General features: G+C 39.4%; 1 protein-coding gene and 1 non-coding gene across 4 annotated transcripts; both read left to right on the forward strand.

Moving 5' to 3' along the window:
- Nucleotides 1–337: 337 nt before the first annotated feature.
- On the forward strand, nt 338–419 carry TRNAL-AAG (transfer RNA leucine (anticodon AAG)). The gene has a single exon. It is a non-coding gene; the product is annotated as a tRNA-Leu (tRNA).
- Nucleotides 420–9,884: 9,465 nt separating this feature from the next.
- LOC103125601 (zinc finger and SCAN domain-containing protein 23) lies at nt 9,885–21,614 on the forward strand. 3 transcript variants are annotated; one of them, XM_060189243.1, is made up of 4 exons: nt 9,885–10,053; nt 15,496–15,882; nt 16,602–16,752; nt 20,117–21,614. In XM_060189243.1, the coding sequence occupies exons 2-4, from the start codon at nt 15,559–15,561 to the stop codon at nt 20,728–20,730; spliced, it is 1,089 nt and encodes a 362-aa protein (XP_060045226.1). In that variant the 5' UTR covers nt 9,885–10,053; nt 15,496–15,558; the 3' UTR covers nt 20,731–21,614. The 3 variants fall into 3 exon arrangements, with proteins under 3 accessions (XP_060045226.1, XP_007536471.1, XP_060045225.1); XM_007536409.3 differs by having other exon boundaries at nt 9,890–10,053; nt 15,496–15,969; nt 20,117–21,612; XM_060189242.1 differs by lacking the exon at nt 9,885–10,053 and adding an exon at nt 12,714–12,812 and having other exon boundaries at nt 15,496–15,969; nt 20,117–21,612.
- The last annotated feature ends 641 nt before the right edge of the window (nt 21,615–22,255 follow it).

The following is a 22,255-nucleotide window of genomic DNA, read 5'->3' on the forward strand; positions in this document are numbered from 1 at the left end:
TGGGGACGAAAATTCTTCTTCTTCTTCTTCTTTTTTTTTTTTTTTTCCAGTTTGTGGCCATTTCAATTATTTCCCGCCGCCTGCTTCTCGAATATAGTAAAAAGAGTGGACGCTTGATGTCAGCGACGACACAGTGCTAACAGGTCAGGTTCTCAAGGAAGAATTCTCTGCGAGTTTGGAGACGATTGTGAATCTTCAGTTCAAAGAGGCCAGACGAGCTTCTGCATGCGTTTTATTTTGAAATGGTTGTATTCTTGGTTAAACAAACAAACAAAAAAGTAGTACAAGTCTTCAGTTTCTTAGAACACTATGTGGAAGTCTAAGGAGCTGCATGTGTGGTAGCGTGGCCGAGCGGTCTAAGGCGCTGGATTAAGGCTCCAGTCTCTTCGGGGGCGTGGGTTCGAATCCCACCGCTGCCATTTTTGTTTCTTGTCTTGTAAATTAACCCGAGTTCAGCTCCTACTCTGAGAGCATAATTCCAGTTATTGTCGTTGCAAGGAGAGGAAAGCTACAGTCTGATCACTGGCAATTTATGTAAGAACAACATTGGGAAGAAAGTTTTTTTATTGTTTGTACAAAAATAACATGGCTCGAATCACAAAAAGGTAGTAGTACATTTACAGCGAAATTATATCATCTTCATCGGGTTTCACTCCAGCATCCATGACAGATTTACTTTCAAGTATTTTCAAATACCTTCATACTTCTTTGGAAATACAGCCCATTATTTTCTTTACATTTTACACTTGCAAACCTTCTTACCTGCTCTTGTTAACAGTGATTTCTAAGTCATTACAGAAAATTAATTTTCTTAGGGCTCATAGCTTTCCATTTTATAGATCTATGTTGACTTATTTGATCAACTACATTTATCAGTATAAAATATTTCAATGAATGCTATCCTTATTTTACAAATGTGTGGCATTTGAGATTTTTTTTTTTTTAAGTGCAACTGCTAAATCAAATCAAATGTGTGATAATGACTTTGGTAACTCTGGTCTTAGTTTTCTCTAGATGTTCCTCTAGTTCTAGGATTTGCTTTCTTGACACCTTAATCAGCATAGAAAATTCTATGGATGAAAATTAACAGCCTTAGAGCCTATTAAGTTTCAGATATTGACATAAGGTCTTTATATATACAGAAAATTGAAGATATAATCAGTTAATTCTTTGCCCGCTGATGAAAGAATCAGGGTGTCAATGATTACCATAAACTGAAAGGTGAATCTACAAAATATAGCTCTGTCAGTCTTAATGTTTAGTAGCTGTAACAGTTGTATACAGTAAAAAAAAAAAAAAAAAAAAAAAAATCAGGGGAGTCTTTGCAAAAGAAATTAAGTCAAGGAACTTAAGATGGGGAATTTGTCTTGAATTGTCTAGGTGGATCTTAAATGTTAATCAGAAGGGGCTGGAAGGTTGTGCATCTGGTGAAACACACATATTACTATGCATAAATACCTGGGTTCAAGTCTCTGCTCCCCACCTGGAGGGGGGAGCTTCATGAGTAGTGATGCAATATCGCAGGTATCTTTCTTTCTCCCTCTCTATTTTGCCCTTAATTTCAATTTCTCTCTGTTTCTATGAAAAAAAAAAGGGGGGGGTGCTAAAATTCATGCCATCACAGGTGACCTAACAGAATGGCAAAAAGGGAGATTACAAAGAGAAGGCAGTTTGAATACAGAGGCAAGTCAAAGAATGTTGATAAGTCACTGAAAAACCTGAAGAGACAAGGACTGTGGTCTGGGAAGTGGCACAGTGGATAAAGCTTTGGATTCTCAAGCATGAGATTCTGAATCTGATCCCTGACAGCACATGTACCAGAGTGATGTTCTCTCTCTCTCCTCCTACTCCTCTCATTAATAAATAAAATATTAAGCAAACTATATACATTTTAGTTTATAACCTAGATTAGGCTTTCTAACTCCTTCAAACTATACTTTTACCTTTAGGTTTCTGATTATTAAACAAATTGTTCTGCTTTATATTTTATTGCTTTTCAGCCACCAAGTGTAAGATGCTACTATGATGCCAACCTGACTTCTCTGGGCAGACAACCTTATCAATGTGATCTGGAACCCCACCTCCCCAGACCCCTACCTCACTAAGGAAAGATAGAAACAGGCTGGGGTTATGGATCCACTTGTCAATGACCATGGCTAGTGGAGGAGCAATTACAGAAGCTGGACCTCCCACTTTCTGCTCCCCATAAAGATCTTTGGTCCATACTCCCAGAAGGATAAAGAATAAGGAAACTCCCATGGAGGGGATGGGATATGGAACTCTGGTTGTGGGAATTGTACTCCTCTTCTCCTACAGTCTTGTCAGTCATTATTAAGTCACTAATAAAAAATTAAAAAAACATATTTTTCATGTATGTAATGGGGAAGTTTGCTTATTTTCATATTTTATTATTTATTTTATATTTTTAGGAGACAGTATTTTTCTATGTACTTTAAATAATAACTATACAAGTCCATGAACTTTATGTCATGTTATTAAAATCAATTATGCAATTTCTTATACTCCTGTATTGTCATTTAGAATATTTGTTATAATTTTTATTTTCTAAGAAAATCTAACAGCTGTATCATGTTGCTTGTATATGTCTATTTCAGTTCTAGCTAATGATGGCAAAAGCACCACAAAAGGATTTGACCCTACCTCTGTCTTTCTATATTACATATTTCACAACTAAAATTTTGTCATATAAGCTGAAAATATATGTATATATTCTGTAACATATATATAGACATAGACACTTAACATACCTCTGTAAAAAATTTATCAATTTGAGATCTTTGTGAAAGAACTGAATAATGCTCAGACAGGTTAGAACTTGTTGAGTGTCATGCAAATAGAACAGAACAGTGTTTTAGCATTCAAGAAATGGATCAATAGAAAAAAATGTTTAGTGTTGTCTCAAAAGTAGTTTTAAATTTTATTTTAGTGTTTTAGAAGTAATTAGGGCTTATATTAATATGCTGTGGAAGGTAAGCAGCTACATGCTGCTTAAAAACTTTTTTTGAGGGAGTTGGGCTGTAGTACAGCGGGCTAAGCGCAAGTGGCACAAAGCACAAAGACCGGCATAAGGATCCCGGTTTGAACCCCGGCTCCCCACCTGTAGGGGAGTTGCTTCATAGGCGGTGAAGCAGGTCTGCAGGTTTCTATCTCTGTCTCCTCCTCTCTGTCTCCATTTCTCTCTGTCCTATCCAACAACAACAATAAAACAACAAGGGCAACAAAAGGGAAAAAATAAATAAAATAAATATATATAAAAAAAACTTTTTGGGGGGGGGAGTCCAGAGGTAGTGCATGGTGCGAAGCGTAAGGACTGGTAACTGGATTCTGGTTGGAGGCCCTGGCCCCCAGCTCCCCACCTGCAGGGGAGTCTGCAGTTGTCTGTCTTTCTCTCGCCCTTCTGTCTTCCCCTCCTCTCTCCGTTTCTCTCTGTCCTATCTAACAACGACAACAATAACAACTACAACAACAATGAAAAACAACAAGGGCAATAAAAGGGAAAATAAATTTTAAAAAAACCTTTTTTTGGGGACTGGGTGCTGGCACACCTCATTTTGCTCATGACTCATGATATGCTCAAAGAGTGTCACTGTGTTTCTCTCTCTCTTCCCCCCTATTTCGCCTTTCACTCTCAATTTCTCTCATGGTATTATATTAAAAATAAGTAATTGGTTAGGCCACATGCTACCGTGTGAAAAGACCCAGGTTCAAGTTCATAAGTGGGAGCTTCATGAGTGGTGAAGCAAGTACTGAAGGTGTTTCTTTGTCTCTCCTCCTCAGTATCTTCACACACACCCCTCCTCAATTTCTCTCTGTTCTACCCAATAAGGGAAGGAAAAAATGGTTACCGAGAGCAGTGGACTCATCTTGCATGCATGGAGCCCCAGGGGTAACCCTGTCGATGATTAAAATAATAATAATAATAATAATAATAATAAAGCTTTTCCTTCAGATCAAAAGCATATTTATCCACAAGAAAAAATTTAATGACTCTGACCTCAAATATTATGGTCTAGTTATCTAGGGAACCTGAGATAACTTTCTATTTTCTTTGAGAAAATATGAGTCAAGGTAAGTATTGTGTTTAACTCACAGAAAAATATAGAACCTTAGAAATTGATCTAGATGGTTCTCAACAAAATATTAAAAGATCATAAGAACAAACTGAATTGCCTCCATCTCCTAGGTACTGTTTTTCTGCTTTTGCCTCAGGCATGCTCTTTACATGCCCTGATGCAATATTTAAGTGCAGTGCTGTTAGCTTGGGATGCCATAACAAAATATCACAGTCCAGGTAGTTTAATCATAAGAAGTCTATTTTCTTTTTAAATTTATTTTTATTTATTTATTTATTTATTTTTAATAATTTATTTCTTTATTGGGTAATTAATGTTTTACATTCAACAGTAAATACAATAGTTTGTACATGCATAACATTCCCCAGATTCCCATTTAACAATACAACCCCCACTATGTCATTCATCATCTTTCATGGACCTGTATTCTCCCCACCCACCCACCCACCCACCCCAGAGTCTTTTACTTTGGTGTAATACTCCAATTCCATTTCAGGTTCGACTTGTGTTTTCTTTTCTGATCTTGTTTTTCAACTTCGGCCTGAGAGGATCATCCCATATTCATCCTTCTGTTTCTGACTTATTTCACTCAACATGATTTTTTCAAGGTCCATCCAAGATAGGCTAAAAACGGTGAAGTCACCATTTTTTACAGCTGAGTAGTATTCCATTGTGTATATATACCACAACTTGCTCAGCCACTCATCTGTTGTTGGACACCTGGGTTGCTTCCAGGTTTTGGCTATTACAAATTGTGCTGCCAAGAACATATGTGTACACAGATCTTTTTGGATGGATGTGTTGGGTTCCTTAGGATATATCCCCAGGAGGGGAATTGCAGGGTCATAGGGTAAGTCCATTTCTAGCCTTCTGAGAGTTCTCCAGACTGTTCTCCACAGAGGTTGGACCAGTTGACATTCCCACCAGCAGTGTAGGAGGGTTCCTTTGACCCAACACCCTCTCCAGCATTTGCTGCTGTTACCTTTTCTGATGTATGACATTCTCACAGGAGTGAAGTGATATTTCATTGTTGTATTGATTTGCATTTCTCTGACAATCAGAGACTTGGAGCATTTTTTAATGTGTTTCTCGGCCTTTTGGATCTCTTCTGTGGTGAATATTCTGTCCATGTCCTCCTCCCATTTTTGGATGGGGTTATTTGTTGTCTTGTTGTTGAGTCTGGCAAGCTCTTTATATATGTTGGTTATTAAACTCTTTTTTTTAAAAAATATTTTTTATTTTATTTATTTATTCCCTTTTGTTGCCCTTGTTGTTTTATTGTTGTAGTTATTATTGTTGTTGTCGTCGTTGTTGGATAGGACAGAGAGAAATGGAGAGAGGAGGGGAAGACAGAGAGGAGGAGAGAAAGATAGACACCTGCACACCTGCTTCACCGCCCGTGAAGCAACTCCCCTGCAGGTGGGGAGCCGGGGTTCGAACGGGGATTCTTATGCCGGTCCTTGTGCTTTGCGCCACCTGCGCTTAACCCGCTGCACTACAGCCCGACTCCCGGTTATTAAACTCTTATCTGATGTATGGCATGTAAAGATCTTCTCCCATTCTGTGAGGGGTCTCTTGATTTGGGTAGTGGTTTCTTTTGCTGTGAAGAAGCTTTTTAATTTGATGTAGTCCCATAGGTTTATACTTGCCTTAGTCTTCTTTGTAATTGGATTCGTTTCATTGAAAATGTCTTTAAAATTTATGCGGAAAAAAGTTCTGCCAATATTTTCCTCTAAGTATCTGATAGTTTGTGGTCTAACATCCAAGTCCTTGATCCACTTGGAATTTACTTTTGTATTTGGTGAAATACAGTGATTCAGTTTCATTCTTCTGCATGTTTCAACCCATTGTTTCCAACACCATTTGTTGAAGAGACTCTGCTTTCCCATGTAATAGTCTGGGCCCCTTTGTCAAAGATTAGATGTCCGTACGTGTGGGGCCTCATTTCTGGGCTCTCAATTCTATTCCACTGGTCAGTGTGTCTGTTCATGTTGCAGTACCAAGCAGTTTTGATGACAATGGCCCTATAATACAGTTTGAGATCTGGGAGTGTGATGCCTCCGGTTCTGTTCTTTTTTCTCAAGATTGTTTTGGCAATTCTAGGTCTTTTCTGGTTCCAGATAAACATTTGTAGCATTTTTTCTATTCTCCTAAAAAATGTGCTTGGAATCTTAATGGAGATAGCATTAAATCTGTAGATGGCTCTGGGTAATATATTCATTTTGATGATGTTAATTCTTCCAACCCATGAACATGGAATATCTTTCCACTTCTTTGTGTCTTTTTCAATTTCTTTGAGTAGTGACTCATAATTTTCAGTATACAAGTCTTTCACTTCTTTGGTTAGGTTTACTCCTAGATATTTTATTGTTTTTGTTGCTATAGAAAAAGGAACTTATTTCTGGATTTCAATTTCTTCTAACTTAGTGTTTGCATAGAGGAATGCCACTGACTTTTGAATGTTAATTTTATAGCCTGACACATTACTGTATTGCCTGATGATTTCCAAAAGCTTCTTGCTGGATTCCTTAGGGTTTTCCATGTATACTATCATGTCATCTGCAAATAAGGAGAGTTTAACTTCTTTTCTTCCAATCTGTATGCCTTTAATTCCTTGCTCCTGCCTGATTGCTATGGCAAGAACTTCCAACACTATGTTGAATAGTAATGGTGATAGTGGGCAGCCCTGTCTAGTACCTGATCTGAGGGGAAATGCTTCCAGTGTTTCACCATTGAGTATGATGTTGGCTGTAGGTTTACTATATATAGACTCCACTATCTTCAGGAATTTTGCATCTATTCCCATTTTTTGTAGTGTTTTGATCATAAAGGGATGTTGTATTTTGTCAAAGGCTTTCTCTGCATCTATTGATATGACCATGTGGTTTTTGGTCTTGCTTTTGTTGATGTTTTTTAAATTTATTTTTACAATATTTTATTAACACGAAAGAGAGGAACCAGAGCACCACTCTGGCACATGCAATATCAGGAACTGAACTCATGACCTCATGCTTTTTTCAAAGCTCCAGCAACCACATTAACCTCTTTTTTTAAAAAATATTTATTTATTCCCTTTTGTGGCCCTTGTTGTTTTATTGTTGTAGTTATTATTGTTGTCGTCATTGTTGGATAGGACAGAAAGAAACGGAGAAAGGAGGGGGAAGACAGAGGGGGAGACAAAGATAGACACCTGTAGACCTTCTTCACCACTTGTGAAGTGACTCCCCTGCAGGTGGGGAGTCAGGGCTTGAACTGGGATCCTTATGCAGGTTCTTGCATTTTGCACCAGCTGCGTTTAACTCGTGCTACAGCCCAACTCCCCACATTAACCTCTTAAGTCCCTAGAAACATTTCATTGCTTGTCTTATTTAAACTAGATTAAAGATCCTTGAATAGAGCCAGAAGTAATTATTTTTTTAAAAAATCATCAAGTAGTAGTCAAAGAGATGACTCATCATGTAGGGCATAGATAGGACGTGCATGCATGAGGTCCTAGGTTTATTCCCAGACACTGTGTATGTTGGAGTGTCTCTTTCTCTCTCCTCTCTCTCTCTCTCTCCCTCTCTCTCTCTCTCTCTCTCTCTCTCTCCCTTTCTCTCTCAAATACATAATTAGAAAAAAGAAGTCATGTGGTCCAGGAGGTGGTGCAGTGGATAAGGCACTGGACTCTTAAGCATGAGGTCCTGAGTTTAATCCCCAATAGTACTAGAGTGATGTACCATTCTGCTATATGTACCAGAGTGATGTCTGGTTCCTTCTCTCTCTCCTCCTATCTTTTTCATTAATAAATAAATAAACATCTTTTTTTTTTAAAAAGAAGTCATCTGGATTATCAGAATTTAAAATAATAAACTTTTAGTCAGAATAAATCCTTTCTGAATACTTTCTGAAGAATCATTAGCAAATGATACATAGCTAAGAATAGTTTAAATCTGTTAGCATGAACCACTTATTTTCTTTAACCATTTACTTCATCTTCCTCTTTGCACAAAATCCTTCAACTTTATTCTTTGGGACATGTTTTATATATATTTTAATTTTTTAAAAAATTATCTTTATTGGATAGAGACAGCCAGAAATTGAAAGGGTAGGGGAGATAGAGAGGGAGAGAGAAAGAGAGACACCTGTAGCACTGCTTCACCACTCACAAAGCTTTCTCCCTGCAGGTGGGAACCAGGGACTCAAACCTGAGTCCTTGAGCACTGTAACATGTATGCTCACCCAGATGCGTCACCACCCAGCCCTGGGACATGTTTTATATATTTTTTTACTTGAATATGTGTGCCCTGAATTGTAAGTCTTTGATTACGAATAAATATGCTCTGCCTTTTAATCTTCCTTGAAAGGTATACACAAGAACACTGCTCAGCTCTGGTTTATGGTGGTGCTGGGGATTGAACTTGGGATTTTGGAACCTCAAGCATTAAAGTCTTTTTTTGTTTGTTTTAACCTTTTATTAGTGATTTAATAGTGATTAAGAAGATTATAAGATAACAGGGATATGATTCAATACAGTTCCCACCATCAGAGTTCTGTGTCCCATCCCCTCCATTAGAAGGTCCCTATTCTTTACCCCCCTGGGAGTATGGACCAAAATTCTTTATGGGGTGCAGAAAGTGGAAGGTCTGGCTTCTGTAATTGCTTCTCTGCTGGACTTGGATGTTGTCAGGTCAATCCATACCTCCCAGGCTGTTTCTATTCCTATAGTGGGGTAGGGCTCTGGAGAAGTAAGACCATTGGTGAGGTCATCTGCCCAGGGAAGTCAGGATGGCATCATAGTAGCATCTGCAACTTGGTGACTGAAAGGCAGTAAGACATAAAGCAGGACAAAATAAACATGAACCCAAAGATAAGAATAGAGCAGATGAAACTAGGGGGTCTTCGTGTGGGAAGAGGCTAGGAACTCTATTTTGGGTATGTTCCAAGGGGGCTCATGACATTAGTAATTTTTGCCTGCACCTGATAGCTAACATGCAGGTGGACTAAAAATATTATCAGGAAAGATGGTGTCAGAGTTAAAAAATAGGCCTAGAAAGCTGGATTAGGGCAGACAGTAGCTCCCAAACATGAGGGAAAAAATACATACATATACATATATGTATATATATGCATACATACATGCACACACAAACACACACATTGACTGTTTAACCCATCAATCTGACCTATGGCCATATATACTCCTATTTAGCTCAGGAGCCTCTGAGTCCCTGTCAGTCTGAGCTTGCAAGCTGGGAGTATTCTAGGCTGCACTCATGTCAGGACCAGTCTTTACATAACCATTATGCTATCTCCCCTGCCTGCCTTATACTTTTTAATTTAAAAGATTATTTAAGATTTATTGTTATTATTATTATTTTCCCTTTTGTTGCCCTTGTTTTTTATTGTTATTGTAGTTATTATTGATGTCGTCGTTGTTGGTTAGTACAGACAGAAATGGAGAGAGGAGGGGAAGACAGAGAGGGGGAGAGAAAGACCTGCTTCACCGCCCCAGAAGCCGCCCCCTGCAGGTGGGGAGCCAGGGGCTCCAACAGGGATCCTAACGCCGCACCTTGGGTTTCGGGTCACCTACGTTTAACCAGCTGCGCTACCGCCAGACCTCCCAAAAGATTATTTATCATTTATTAACACAAGAAGAGAGTTAACATATGTAAAACACTAGCTGTTATTATATTGACAACACCCTCCAACACATCCCTATTATCCTATACTGATCCCTCATCCTCCAATGTGTCACCTAACAGCCACTACACCTTGAGCTTAATTTCATCCAGGCGACCACAGAGTTGAGGAACCTCCGGGTTGACTAGAAGGAACTGTGCCAGAAGCCTCAGTCCCCTGGAGAATGGCAGTGTGACGCGCTTCCGGTCTTTGTAGTTTATCATCCTCTGGGCTGCTGTTGTCAAGGACTCCGAGGTGTGTCAGCTGGCCTGATAGCCTCTCCTCCTACGGATGCCCGGTGAGCTCCCGAGTCCAGCTACCATCAGGGCCTTTAAAAGGCTCGGTCAGTGTGCCTCGGAATGGGTGTGGGGAGGAGGTAGTCGGGACTACTCGACTGTAGTTTGGCCGGCCAGGTGGACTGAGGGAACTCCCCTGCAACCTGAAAGAACCTTGTTACCTCAAACCCTGCGATCTTGCCTTCACCTCACCCACGATTTGTCTATTCCTGAATCCCTCAACCATTCTGCCTCTTACTTTACCCTCTGAACTCCCTCTGCAACTTAGAATACTGACAGAGAAGAAAGCTTCTATTTTTGACAGCCATCATTCTCGATTGCAGGCTTATTAACAGTGATCAAGGGAAACTTTATAATATGCCATAACTTTCATCAAAGTTACATAATGTAAAGGCTCTCGCCATCCGTTGACTTTTTTTAAATGAATATTTAAACTGCACTTAATGTGCCAGACAGGCTCCGATGAAAGCACTTGCCAAGTGTTAACTTCTCCTAACTATGAGATAGGCACTGTTATTATGTAGCGTCTCCCCCCCTTCCGCTTTTCCTCTTTTTTTTTTTTCTTCTAACATAGGGGAAGAAAACAAGGTTAAGTGACCTGTCCATGGTCATACAGTTTGTAAGGAGCTTAATCAGGACCCAAATTCTGGAAATCTGACTCAGAGTCCATTTTCTTAAGCTTTACCACCCCCCACCCCCGTTCACTAGGCTCGCTTTCTCTATATTTGTTACCGCAACCCAGGAAGTTAAGTCCTTCACCCGGCCCCACACCTTTTAATTGTAGTTTGACCACAGCACTGCTACATTCCAGCTTCTGATTGTGCTGGGGATTGAACTGGGGACCTTTGGTGCCTCAGGCATGGAAGTCTTTCTGCAAGTCCACAATGTTATCAATACCTCGGTAGTCTTAGATCTGATAGACTATATGTCTCTGAAGACATGTATCTCCACCAAAGTGTGTCTGCAAACCTTATGAAGCAGCCACTTAAGTTTTTTAAAAAATATTTTATTTATTACTGAGAGAGATAGAAGAGAGAAGAGAACCAGACATCATTCTGGTGCATGCACTACCAGGGGGTCAAATTTGCGACCTCATACTTGAGAGTCCAACACATTATCCACTGTGCCACCTTCTGGACTGCTGAAGCAACCACTTTAATTGTGTATACACAGGCATTTATCCACTTACCCTGTGTTGTACGTTAGCCAATAGCAGAGTTAAAATTTCTGGCTTCTAAAGGTAGGTGACAGCTACTGATTAAGCCACCTTTGTGCCAAAACTGTTATTTCATTAAGTGACTGTTGATTTGAGTGTTTATTATGTGTCACATTCTGTGTCAAACCACTTTATATACATTGTCAGTTTTGATACTCCGGACTAATTTGCATGGTCATGAGAAAAACATGAAAGACATGAGAAAGCTCAGGAAAATCAATTACATAACTTGCTCAAGATCACATTATTAGTCAGTTGGAATTCACATTTAAGATCTGCCCATCTAGAGTCTCTGCTCTCTCATACCACCGTCTACTTATATCAGATATATAGGAAAAACATGGGCTACAGTGTGGGTGTTTGCGTGTATGATTGCAAATGTATAGACAATGCCTACAGAGGTACATTTGGTATCCAGTTAGAGAAGAGCTTTAACTGTCTGTTTCTGAGGAGTGGAACTTGACTGAAGGAAATTTTTATTCTGTATTATTTTCATTATTTTTTTGTCTTATTAAGATTGTGGCTAAAAGTAAAAGGTAGGACTCATGATGTTAAGTACTAAAGGAAAAAAGAGGGTGGACTAGAATGGATGTGGAAGACAAAATAAAATGGAAGGTTTGAATCAAGCTGCAGAAATTGGGTAGGATTGAAATAAGTGCAGAAGGTAAGACCAAGGACATAAAATGAGAAAATATCTGATAAAAGTGAGGATAAAAAAGACTTATGTGGAACTGGCAGTGCAGGTCTTGAAGTCATCCATATGGTACAGTTTTCGTTGTTCCTTTTTTTTTTTTTTTTTACCAGAGCACTAAATAGCTTTGGCTTACGTAGGTGCAGGGGATTAAACCTGGGACTTTGGAGCCTTTGGCATGAGAGTCTCTTTGCATAACCATTATGCTATCTCTGTTTGTTCTTATCTAACTGGATACCAAATGTAGCGTTGTAGGCATTGTCTATGCATTTGCAATCATAAATATAAATACACACACTGTAGCCCAGGTCTTTCCTATATATCTAAGTAGAAGGTAGTATGAGGGAGCAGAGAGCATAAATGGACATATCTTAAATGTGAATTCTAACTTACTAACAATGTGATCTTGAGCAAGTTACTTAATGTCACATGGCTTATAAGAAGTCATTATTTCTAGTTCTGTGGTTTTTGTTTGCTTGCTTGTTATTCATTGTTGGAGAATGAACTCAGACCATTCATATGCACAATATCATTGAGCTGCCTACCTCTTTTCACTAGTGACTTAATAATTATTATAAAATTATATTATGATGAATACATATATAATTATAATAAAGATTATAAAATTACAGGGATATCATTCCACACTATACCTACCATGAAAGTTTTGTGCTCCATCCCAGATAACTTCTGTTGTTCTCACAAAATCTTAGAGATAGTTTACTGACCCAATTTTTATTCTGTATTTCAGGAGAGGGAAAGCTACCAAAGTACCACTGCTTTACCATCCAAGGACTTCCCCAGGTGCCACCTATCATCCTCCCACATGGTGCCAGTGCCTCACGCTTGCTAAGGTGTGGGCTCTCCATCCTAAACCTTCTCTTGAACCTCTCTAGTTCTGTGTTCCACCAGGCTTTGCCATATTTGAAAGATAAACAGTCAGCAAGGCCAGGGGATTAGTTTTTGTTTGGTCTTATCAGTGACAGAAACTTGAGAAAAATTTATGACCTATACTAACCAGCTCATCCTGGAAAAAACATTGAGTAAAGGATTAAGTTTGGGGCCAGCAAAGGTCTCTCACTTGGTTAGTATACTACTTTGCCATGTGTGCAACCCAGGTTTGAGCCTAGCCTCTATTGCACTGATGGAAGCCTTGGTACCATGATCTCTTTTGTTTTCTCTTTGCCTCTGTGTAAAAAAAAAAATAATAATAAGGGTTATTAAGTTTTGGCTAAATTAATAAATTAGTTTTGTTCTTGGATGCACTCATTTCCATCAAATCTCTGTTCAAACATTACCTCATCAACCAGGCCTTTGCTGACTATCCTACATAAAAGAGAAACTTATTTATCCATTAGACTTTCTGCCTCCTTTATCTTAGTTTTTCTCCATAGCATGTATCACCACTGGGCATAAATTTAATTGCCCCTATTTCCTGTGGTTACCTTTCTTCTCCCACACAGAGAAGAATAGTGGTTTAGTGATTGAGACTGGGAATTATAAAGTTAGATTTTATGGCTTTCAATTGCAGCTTTGCCACTTATTACTTGTGAAATCTTGGACAAATGACTTATGCTCTGTGCTTCAGTTTTCAGCTTGTGTTTATTTTAGGATTAAATGAGTTAGTATATTTAAACCATCTAGAACATTGCCTAGTACATTATAAACACTTTATATATAAGTACCAGCTACTAGTAATATTGTAATTAGAACCCCATGAGAGTAGAGGTTATTTTCTGGGACTGAATATTTACTAATGCCTAGTAATACAGTGATCAGTATTCATCCATAATTTAAATATCCATTCCTTTTAAAAATTAATGTCTGATGCATGACAATACAGTAGTGTAGGATTATATATATGTATTTTTTTTCCACCAGGATTTGCGTGGGGATGGGTATTTGATTGATTCCACTGCTCTTGGATTTCTTTTCTTTCCTTTAATCTTTTTTCTTTCTTTTTTCTTTTTTTTTAAATTTTATTTATTTTCCCTTTTGTTGCCCTTGTTATCTTTTTATTGTTGTTGTAGTTATTATTGTTGTTGTTATTTATGTCGTCGTTGTTGGATAGGACAGAGAGAAATGGAGACAGGAGGGGAAGACAGAGAGAGGGAGAGAAAGATAGACACCTGCAGACCTGCTTTACCACCTGTGAAGAGACTCCCCTGCAGGTGGGGAGCCGGGGGGCTTGAACCCGGATGTTTACACAGGTCCTTGCGCTTTAGTTCGAGAGCAAGAAGGAGATAAACTACAACTCTGCTCCGCCACTCATGAAATCTCCCCCAAAATGTGCTCTCATGAGGTGGCCTTGGGCTTGAATTCAGGTGCTCATATGTGCATTCTGTATGGTGAACCATACCTGTCCCCACATTATTAAGAATATTTTGCTTAAAGTATCTTACTTAAAAACATTTTAAAGCTGTATGTCATGATTCCATATTGAGTCATGAAATCTGTGGTGGGCTAAGAGCAGGATGTTTTATTTCTGAGTTTTTATTGGGATTAATAATAGTATATATTACTTCAGGTAAGGATCCATAATTTTAACTTTTTTTAATTTAGTTGATTTAAGTGAGAAAGTGTATATCAGAGGGAAAGATACCAAGAGAAAGAGACCGGAACACTGCTCAGTTGTGGCTTATGGTGATGCTGGGCATTGAACTTCAGAGCCTCAGGCTTAAAGGGTTTTTGCATAACCATTATGCTATCTCCCCAGCCCTGGATCCATATTTTTTTTTGTTTTATTTTTAAACTTTATTTAATTAATTTATTTTTAAAAAGAATTAATTAATTTATTAGAAAGATAGGAGATAAAGAACCAGACATTACTCTGGTACATGTGCAGCATGGTACATGGAGTCAAACTCCTGGTTGAGAATCCAATGCTTTATCCACTGCGCCACCTTCTGGACCACTTAAGCTTTTAGTTTGATAAGACAGTGAGAAACTGAGGGGAAGATAGAAAAAGGGGAAGGGAGAGAGAGAGAGAGAGAGAGAGAGAGAGAGAGAGGAGGAGAGAGAGAGAGAGAAACACCTGCAATATTGCTTCACTGCTTGTGAAGCTTTCCCTTTTCGGGTGGAGACTGAGGGCTTGAACCAGGTTATTTGTGTATGCTAACATGTACACTTAACTAGGTGTGCCACCACCTGGCCATGACTTATAAATTATTATTTCAGTATTTGTATATGTATTTCACATATGCAGAAACATGCATGTGCCTTCTGGGTCTCAGATAAAATAAATCTGCATTTGAGATAATCTTAATTTATAAGACTATAAATGCTTAAGAAGTACAATTTCATACTTCTTCAGAATAATGTTACTTCACCAAACCCAGCACCAAATACCAGTGTTTGCCAAAGTCCACCGATCCATTACAAGACAATACTCTATCCATCTCCACCCTTAATCCCTGTTCTCTCTCTCCCTCAAACCCATTAAACAGAATGACTATACTGGAAGCACTTCCAGTGCCTGCTAGCTGAAATAATTTTCTACATTTTACTATTTTCGTTGTCTACAAATTTGTTTTTTAGATTTCAGCCTTTCCAGAAGAAAAGATCAAGAGGGGATTCTTTTTCTGAATAGTTAAGCCTAAAATGGCCACAGCCGTGTTCCTTCAGACTGCAGAGGTACAAGAGGGACACTTGGCGGTAAAACTAGAAGATAAAGAGGGCAGCCATGCCTGTAGGCAAGATTATGGCTTAACAAGAGATGCTAATCCTCATACCAGAGAGATCTTTCGTAGACGCTTCAGGCAGTTCTGCTATCAGGAGACACCTGGGCCACGAGAGGCTCTTCAAAGACTCAGGGAGCTCTGCCACCAGTGGCTCAGACCAGAGATGCACACCAAAGAGCAAATCCTGGAGCTGCTAGTTCTGGAGCAGTTTCTAACCATCCTGCCTGAGGAGCTACAGGCCTGGGTGAGAGACCACCGCCCACTGAGTGGAGAGGAGGCAGTGACTGTGCTGGAGGATTTGGAGAGAGAACTGGATGTACCAGGAGAGCAGGTGGGAAGATGAAGGAAAAGCAGTTTGGACCTATAGGACAATTGTAAAGGACTGAGGGCTACAAGAGGAAGAGGAGGATTTCTTTACACTTGACTTGATCTGTCCTAGGCTCTTAATCTCTCCTTCTCCCTTCCCTTCCCTTCCCTTCCCTTCCCTTCCCTTCCCTTCCCTTCCCTTCCCTTCCCTTCCCTTCCCTTCCCTTCCCTTCCCTTCCCTTCCCTTCCCTTCCCTTCCCTTCCCTTCCCTTCCCTTCCCTTCCCTTCCCTTCCCTACCCTACCCTACCCTACCCTACCCTACCCTACCCTTTCCTACCCTACCTTTCCCTTCCCTTCCCTTCCCTTCCCTTCCCTTCCCTTCCCTTCCCTTCCCTTCCCTTCCCTTCCCTTCCCTTCCCTTCCCTTCCCTTCCCTTCCCTTCCCTTCCCTTCCCTTCCCTTCCCTTCCCTTCCCTTCCCTTCCCTCTCCATTCCTTTCCCTTCACTTTCCCTTTCCATTCCCTTTCCTCATCCCTCCTTTTACCTACCTTCCTTCTTTGCTGGTTTCTTATTTATTTTTCCTCTCCAGAGGTACTACCCCTTGCAGTGTCTTCTCTGATACATATTTTATTCCCAAATATACTTAATTCCTACCAGGTCTCAACCTATTCTCATGAACGAGAAGAAGAGTCGGTGAAAGAGAAAACAACTTTAAGAGCAACCCAGGACTCATCAAATGGCCAGCCCCAAACCTTGAAAAGGCAGCATCAAAGTAACATTCAAGGGGTGTGCCCAATTCAGGATACTGGTGAGCATTAGATTTCCCCGGAAAACCCATCTCATTTCCTGAATGTTCATCAGTTCAGCACATTTATTTAGAGTGTGATATGTAAAGAAAGGTACTGTGCAATGTATTGGGGATACAATAAAAGCAAAGTTAACATGGTTCTTACCTCAGGAAGTTTATAGTTTGATGAAAGAGGCAGAGAATAAACAGTTAAATATAGCACATCTTCTCTCTGAGGTATGGCCACTGAAATAAAGTAAATATCATAACTAATCAAATGAATCGCACAAATATTTTGGTTTCTTGGGGCATATTAAAAAAATCTACAAACACAGCAGACTGGTAAATGCACGATAGCATTATGGCTGATTAAACAATACATATACTTGAATTTAAAAACACTTTGCTAAAAAATGCTCTCCATTATCTGGGCCTTCATCAAGTCATGATCTTTTTACTGGTGGAGGGTTGTCTGGATGTCAATGGCTACTAATTAATTAAGGTTGTAGTTGCAGAGGACTAGCTATGTCAATTTCCCAAAACAGTGATTCATTCTTCTTTTCATGAAATTTTTTTCCATACCCTACAGTGTTATTTTACAGAGACTCTTTTCTGAAAGTTTTCAATTTACCTGAAAGTAGAAACAACTCCTTGACCTGTCGGATATGAAATGGCATTATATTAGCTGGTGTAAAACAGCATCAATTTTTTTTACATATCCATAAGAGCATTTGGGTGATCAGATACATTGTCAGTGAGCAGTTATATTTTGAATGATTTTTTTTTTCTTTTCTGATCAATAGGCCTCAGTAGTGGGCTTAAAATATTCAGTAGACCAAGTTGTAAATAGATATACTTCTTAAAAAGCTTACTTATTTATTTACTATTAGATAGAGACAGAGATAATTTGAGAGTGGGGAGGGGAGAGAGGGAAAGACCCAGATACTTGCAACTCTGCTTCATCACTTGTAAAGTATTCCCCCTGCAGATGGAGACCAGGGCTTCGAACCCAGGTCCTTGCGTGCTCTAGTGTGTACACTTAACCAGATGCTCCACCACCTGACCCCTAAAGAGGTATACTGTTATCTAGGCTTTATAGTTTTATTTTCAGAACACAGCATAAATTTAATATAACTCCTTTTAATTTTTTTATTTATGTATGTATTTATTTTTTGCCTCCAGGGTTATTGCTGGGGCTCAGTGTCTGCACCATGAATCCACTGCTCCTGGATGCCATTTTCCCCCTCCCTTTGTTGCCCTTGTTGTTGTAGCCTTGTGGTTATTATTGTTGTTGATGTCGTTCATTGTTGGATAGAACAGAGAGAAATGGAGAGAAGAGGGGAAGACAGAGAGGGGGAGAGATAGACACCTGCAGACCTGCTTCACCGCCTGTGAAGCGACTCCCCTGCAGGTGGGGAACCAGGGGCTGGAACCAGGATCCTTACACTGGTCCTGGTGCTTTGCGCCACGCACGCGTAACCCACTGCGCTACCGCTTGATCCCCACTTTTTTATTTTTTAATGACAGAGATGGGAGGAAGAGAACCAAGCATCACTCTGGCACATGTGATGCTGGGGAATGAACGTGTGATCTCATGTTTGAGAGTCCAGCACTTTATCTACTACACCACCTTCTGGATGACAATTTAGTGTAATTCTTAAAGGACCTAGGATTTTTGGGATGGTAAACAAGCATTGTCTTCAACTGTAAGTTAGCAGCTGCATTAGCCTCACGCTAAAGAACCAGACTGCCTTTCTGAAGCTTCAAGGCTAGACATTGATTTCTCCTCTTTGATTATGAAACAAATTTTCAATGTCCTTTTCTGATAAAGAACTGTTTGTCTGCATTTTGTCTGATAATCTGTTATTTAGTATAGCCACCTTCATTAGTGATTGTAGCTAGAGCTTCCAGAAGACTTGCTGCCGTTTCCATATTAGCACTTGCTGAACCACCTTGTGCTGATGTTATGGCTCCTTCAACTTCATGAACAAATCTTTGCTAACTTCAAACCTTTCTTTCACAGATTTCTCCTTTATCAGCCTTCATAGAATATAAAAAAGTCAGGGCCTTTTCTGGATTAGATTTTTGGCTTAAGGGAATGAGTGTAGCTAGTTTGATCATCTATCTAGGTCAGTAAAACTTTCTCCATACCAACAGTCAAGACTTTTTTTCCACATTCATATGATTACTGGAAGAGCACTTTTAATTTCCTTCAGGAACTTGTCGTTTGCATTCATAACTTAGCTATTTGTTGGCAAAGGTCTAAATTTTGAGCTATTTCAACATATCTGACTTTTAAGTTTAATCTTTTTCTAGTTTTTGACTTAAAGTTAGAGATGTGCAACTTTTTCTTTCACTTGAACATTAAGATTCCATTGTAGGGTTACTAACTGACAAATTTCATTATTGTTGTGTTTGAGGGAAAAGGGGAGGTCTGAAGAAAGAGAGAGGGAAATGACAATTTGATAAGAGAAGTCAGAAAGTACACCTTTATCAATTATTTACCATCTTTTAAAAAAAAAATTCTTTAAAAAATATTTATTTATTCCTTCTTGTTGCCCTTATTGCTTTATTGTTGTAGTTATTATTGTTGTTATTGATGTCATTTTTGGATAGAGAGAAATGGAGAGAGGAGGGGAAGACAGAGGGGGAAAGAAAGATAGACACCTGCAGACCTGCTTCACCGCCTGTGAAGCAAACCCGTTGCATGTGGGGAGCCATGGGCTCAAACCTGGATCCTCACTCCAGTCCTTGTGCTTCCTGCCATGTGCACTTAACCTGCTGCGCTACCTCGCAACTCCCCGCTGTTTACCATCTTATATAGGTATGATGCATAGAGCCAATTACAATAGTAACATCAAAGATCATGGGCCATATGTCATCATAACAGATATGATAAGCATAGAAAACTTTGAAATAATGCAAAAATCACCAAAATGTAACACAGTGACATAAAGTGAACACATACTGTTGGAAAAATGGTACCAATAGACTTGCTGGATGCAGTTACCACAAACCTTCAGTTTGTATGAAACATAATATTTGCAAAGGGAAATAAAACAAAGTATGCCTGCGCTTTTTAAAAAAAATTATTTATTTATAAAAAAGAAACACTGACAAAACCACAGGATAAGAGGGGTACAACTCCACACAATTCCCACCACCAGAACTCCATATCCCATCTCCTCCCTTGATAGCTTTCCTATTCTTTAACCCTCTGGGAGTATGGACCCAAGGTCATTGTGGGATGCAGAAGGTGGAAGGTCTGGCTTCTGTAATTGCTTCCCCGATGAACAGGGGTGTTGACAGGTTGATCCATACTCCCAGCTACTTTTTCCCTCTTTTATCTTTGGGAATGATATTCATGACTTATTTATTATTTCAGATGATGAGACTGGGACTTGGAATGTGGAGCTTTCTCCAAAGAAGGAACTTTCTAAAGAAATAAAATCTCTTGTGAAAGTACCTGGTAAACTGAATAGTGAAATTATTCAAATGCCTGAATCTGGAGACACCTGTGAACGTGAAAGTAGACTAGAAAGGCAACAGGTAAGCTCTTCGGTGGAGAGACCCTATATCTGTGGTGAATGTGGGAAAAGCTTCACTCAAAATTCCATCCTTATTGAGCACCAGAGAACACACACTGGTGAGAAGCCCTATGAATGTGATGAGTGTGGGCGGGCTTTCAGTCAACGCTCAGGCCTGTTCCAGCACCAGAGACTCCATACAGGGGAGAAGCGTTATCAGTGCAATGTTTGTGGCAAAGCCTTCAGCCAGAATGCTGGGCTGTTCCATCACCTCAGGATCCACACCGGGGAAAAGCCTTACCAGTGTAATGAGTGCAGTAAGAGTTTTAGTCGACGTTCTGTTCTCATTAAGCATCAGAGAATTCACACTGGAGAAAGACCTTATGTATGTGAAGAATGTGGGAAAAACTTTATTTACCACTGCAACCTCATCCAGCATCGGAAAGTTCATCCTGTCGCTGAATCCAGCTAGCTCCTGGGAACAGGTAGGGCAGAATTTCCTGACATTAGAACACTAGGCTATATAGTAAGATTCCTGGTTCTTTATTTGTTTTTGAGGGAGTAATAGTTTAATCCTCTCGTATAGAAAGCCCCAATCAAAGTCATGAAAATTCCCTTATTTTTATGCTGAGAGAAGTGTAAGCATCTTAAACATATCCATCAAACTCTGTTTGGTCAGTGACATCCATAGTTTTAAATACTGAAGACTGTAATGTTGACTTCATCAACATAGTTTCACAAAACTTGCAATAAGATTTCTAGGTGTACTCCAGGAAAACAACTTCATCCTAGTTTTTAAACCTTTAAAAGTTTGCAGCCAGGGAGATTGCTCCATAAGCAGAGGGCAGGACTTACATACACAAAGCTCTGAATTTGATCCTGTTGGGAAACTGTGCATATGTGGTTGAGTTTGGCAGGACTCATAAACCACCATATTTCCATGTGAGTATTATTATTTACATATCAATCTTCTGCCTTGTTTTAAAAATGACTTCTCTGCCACCACATTATCCCTTCAGGGTATTGCCCATTCCCTCCAGCAAAAACTATAGCAACTGTAACTAAGGAAGTTCCCAGAATGCCTTTTTCTTTTCTCCACCCTCTTCCCTAGCCAATTCTGTCCCGACTTGCCACTTCCGTTTTTACCCTATAAAATCCACTGTTGTTCCTGGTTTTGCCCCTTCTTTTTGTCTTCTGTGTCCCGACCTGGAGACCTGGAGAAGGGCTGGTGTGCATAGCAGGAGGCAGCCATTTTGCTAGCTCCACGTGGCCTAAACCCGCTGTGCTCATACCCGACTCTGGGATGTCCGCATCAATAAAGAATTGTATTACCACACTGCCACGAGTTCCTGGTCTCTCTCTCCCATGATGCAACCCCAGCGTGATCCCTTGTTTTACTTTGGCCTCATTAAGTCCCTATCTCTCATGAAATAAATAAATCATTTAAAAAATTTTTATTTACAAAATGGAAACACAAGACAATAGAATCAAAAGTTCCTAGGGAAAGTCAGAATGTGAACCACTCCGAGCAAATAGGGCGAAGAAGACTCAGACATTATGCCAGACAATTGAATAAATTATCACACTGGATCCATATAATTTAATGAGCTAGAACAATCTTACTGTTGCACACTATCTAAGACAAAAACTTCCCACTCTACACCCACATATTATAGTTGCTTTAGGGTATTCACAGGTAAGTATGTAAAGGGTTTGACAGTTCCCACTACCACCTCTGCTTTCTCATAGTAATTCAGCATAGTTAGGAATCTGTAAACCCAAAACTTTTGTAATTAGGTTATGCAAAGGAAGTTTTTTAAAAAAATATATACTACATATGTTAATTTTTATTTATTATTTTATTGGGGGTTAATTATTTACAGAACAGTTGTTGACACATGGATACAATTTCTCATCTCCCTGTGATAGGTGTCTGCAAAATACTTCAAAAATGAGTTGCTGGGTGTTGGGTGGTAGCGCAGCAGTTTAAGTGCACG

Source organism: Erinaceus europaeus, chromosome 4 (assembly GCF_950295315.1).
Source record: "Erinaceus europaeus chromosome 4, mEriEur2.1, whole genome shotgun sequence".
NCBI classification, from domain to species: domain Eukaryota; kingdom Metazoa; phylum Chordata; class Mammalia; order Eulipotyphla; family Erinaceidae; genus Erinaceus; species Erinaceus europaeus.

Coding starts and splice junctions, on each gene's coding strand:
- LOC103125601 (XM_007536409.3), top strand. CDS start 15,559: ATGGCCACAGCCGTGTTCCTTCAGACTGCAGAGGTACAAGAGGGACAC. Junction 15,970..16,601: donor TGGATGTACCAGGAGAGCAG/GTGGGAAGATGA, acceptor AATTCCTACCAG/GTCTCAACCTATTCTCATGA. Junction 16,753..20,116: donor GTGCCCAATTCAGGATACTG/GTGAGCATTAGA, acceptor TTATTATTTCAG/ATGATGAGACTGGGACTTGG.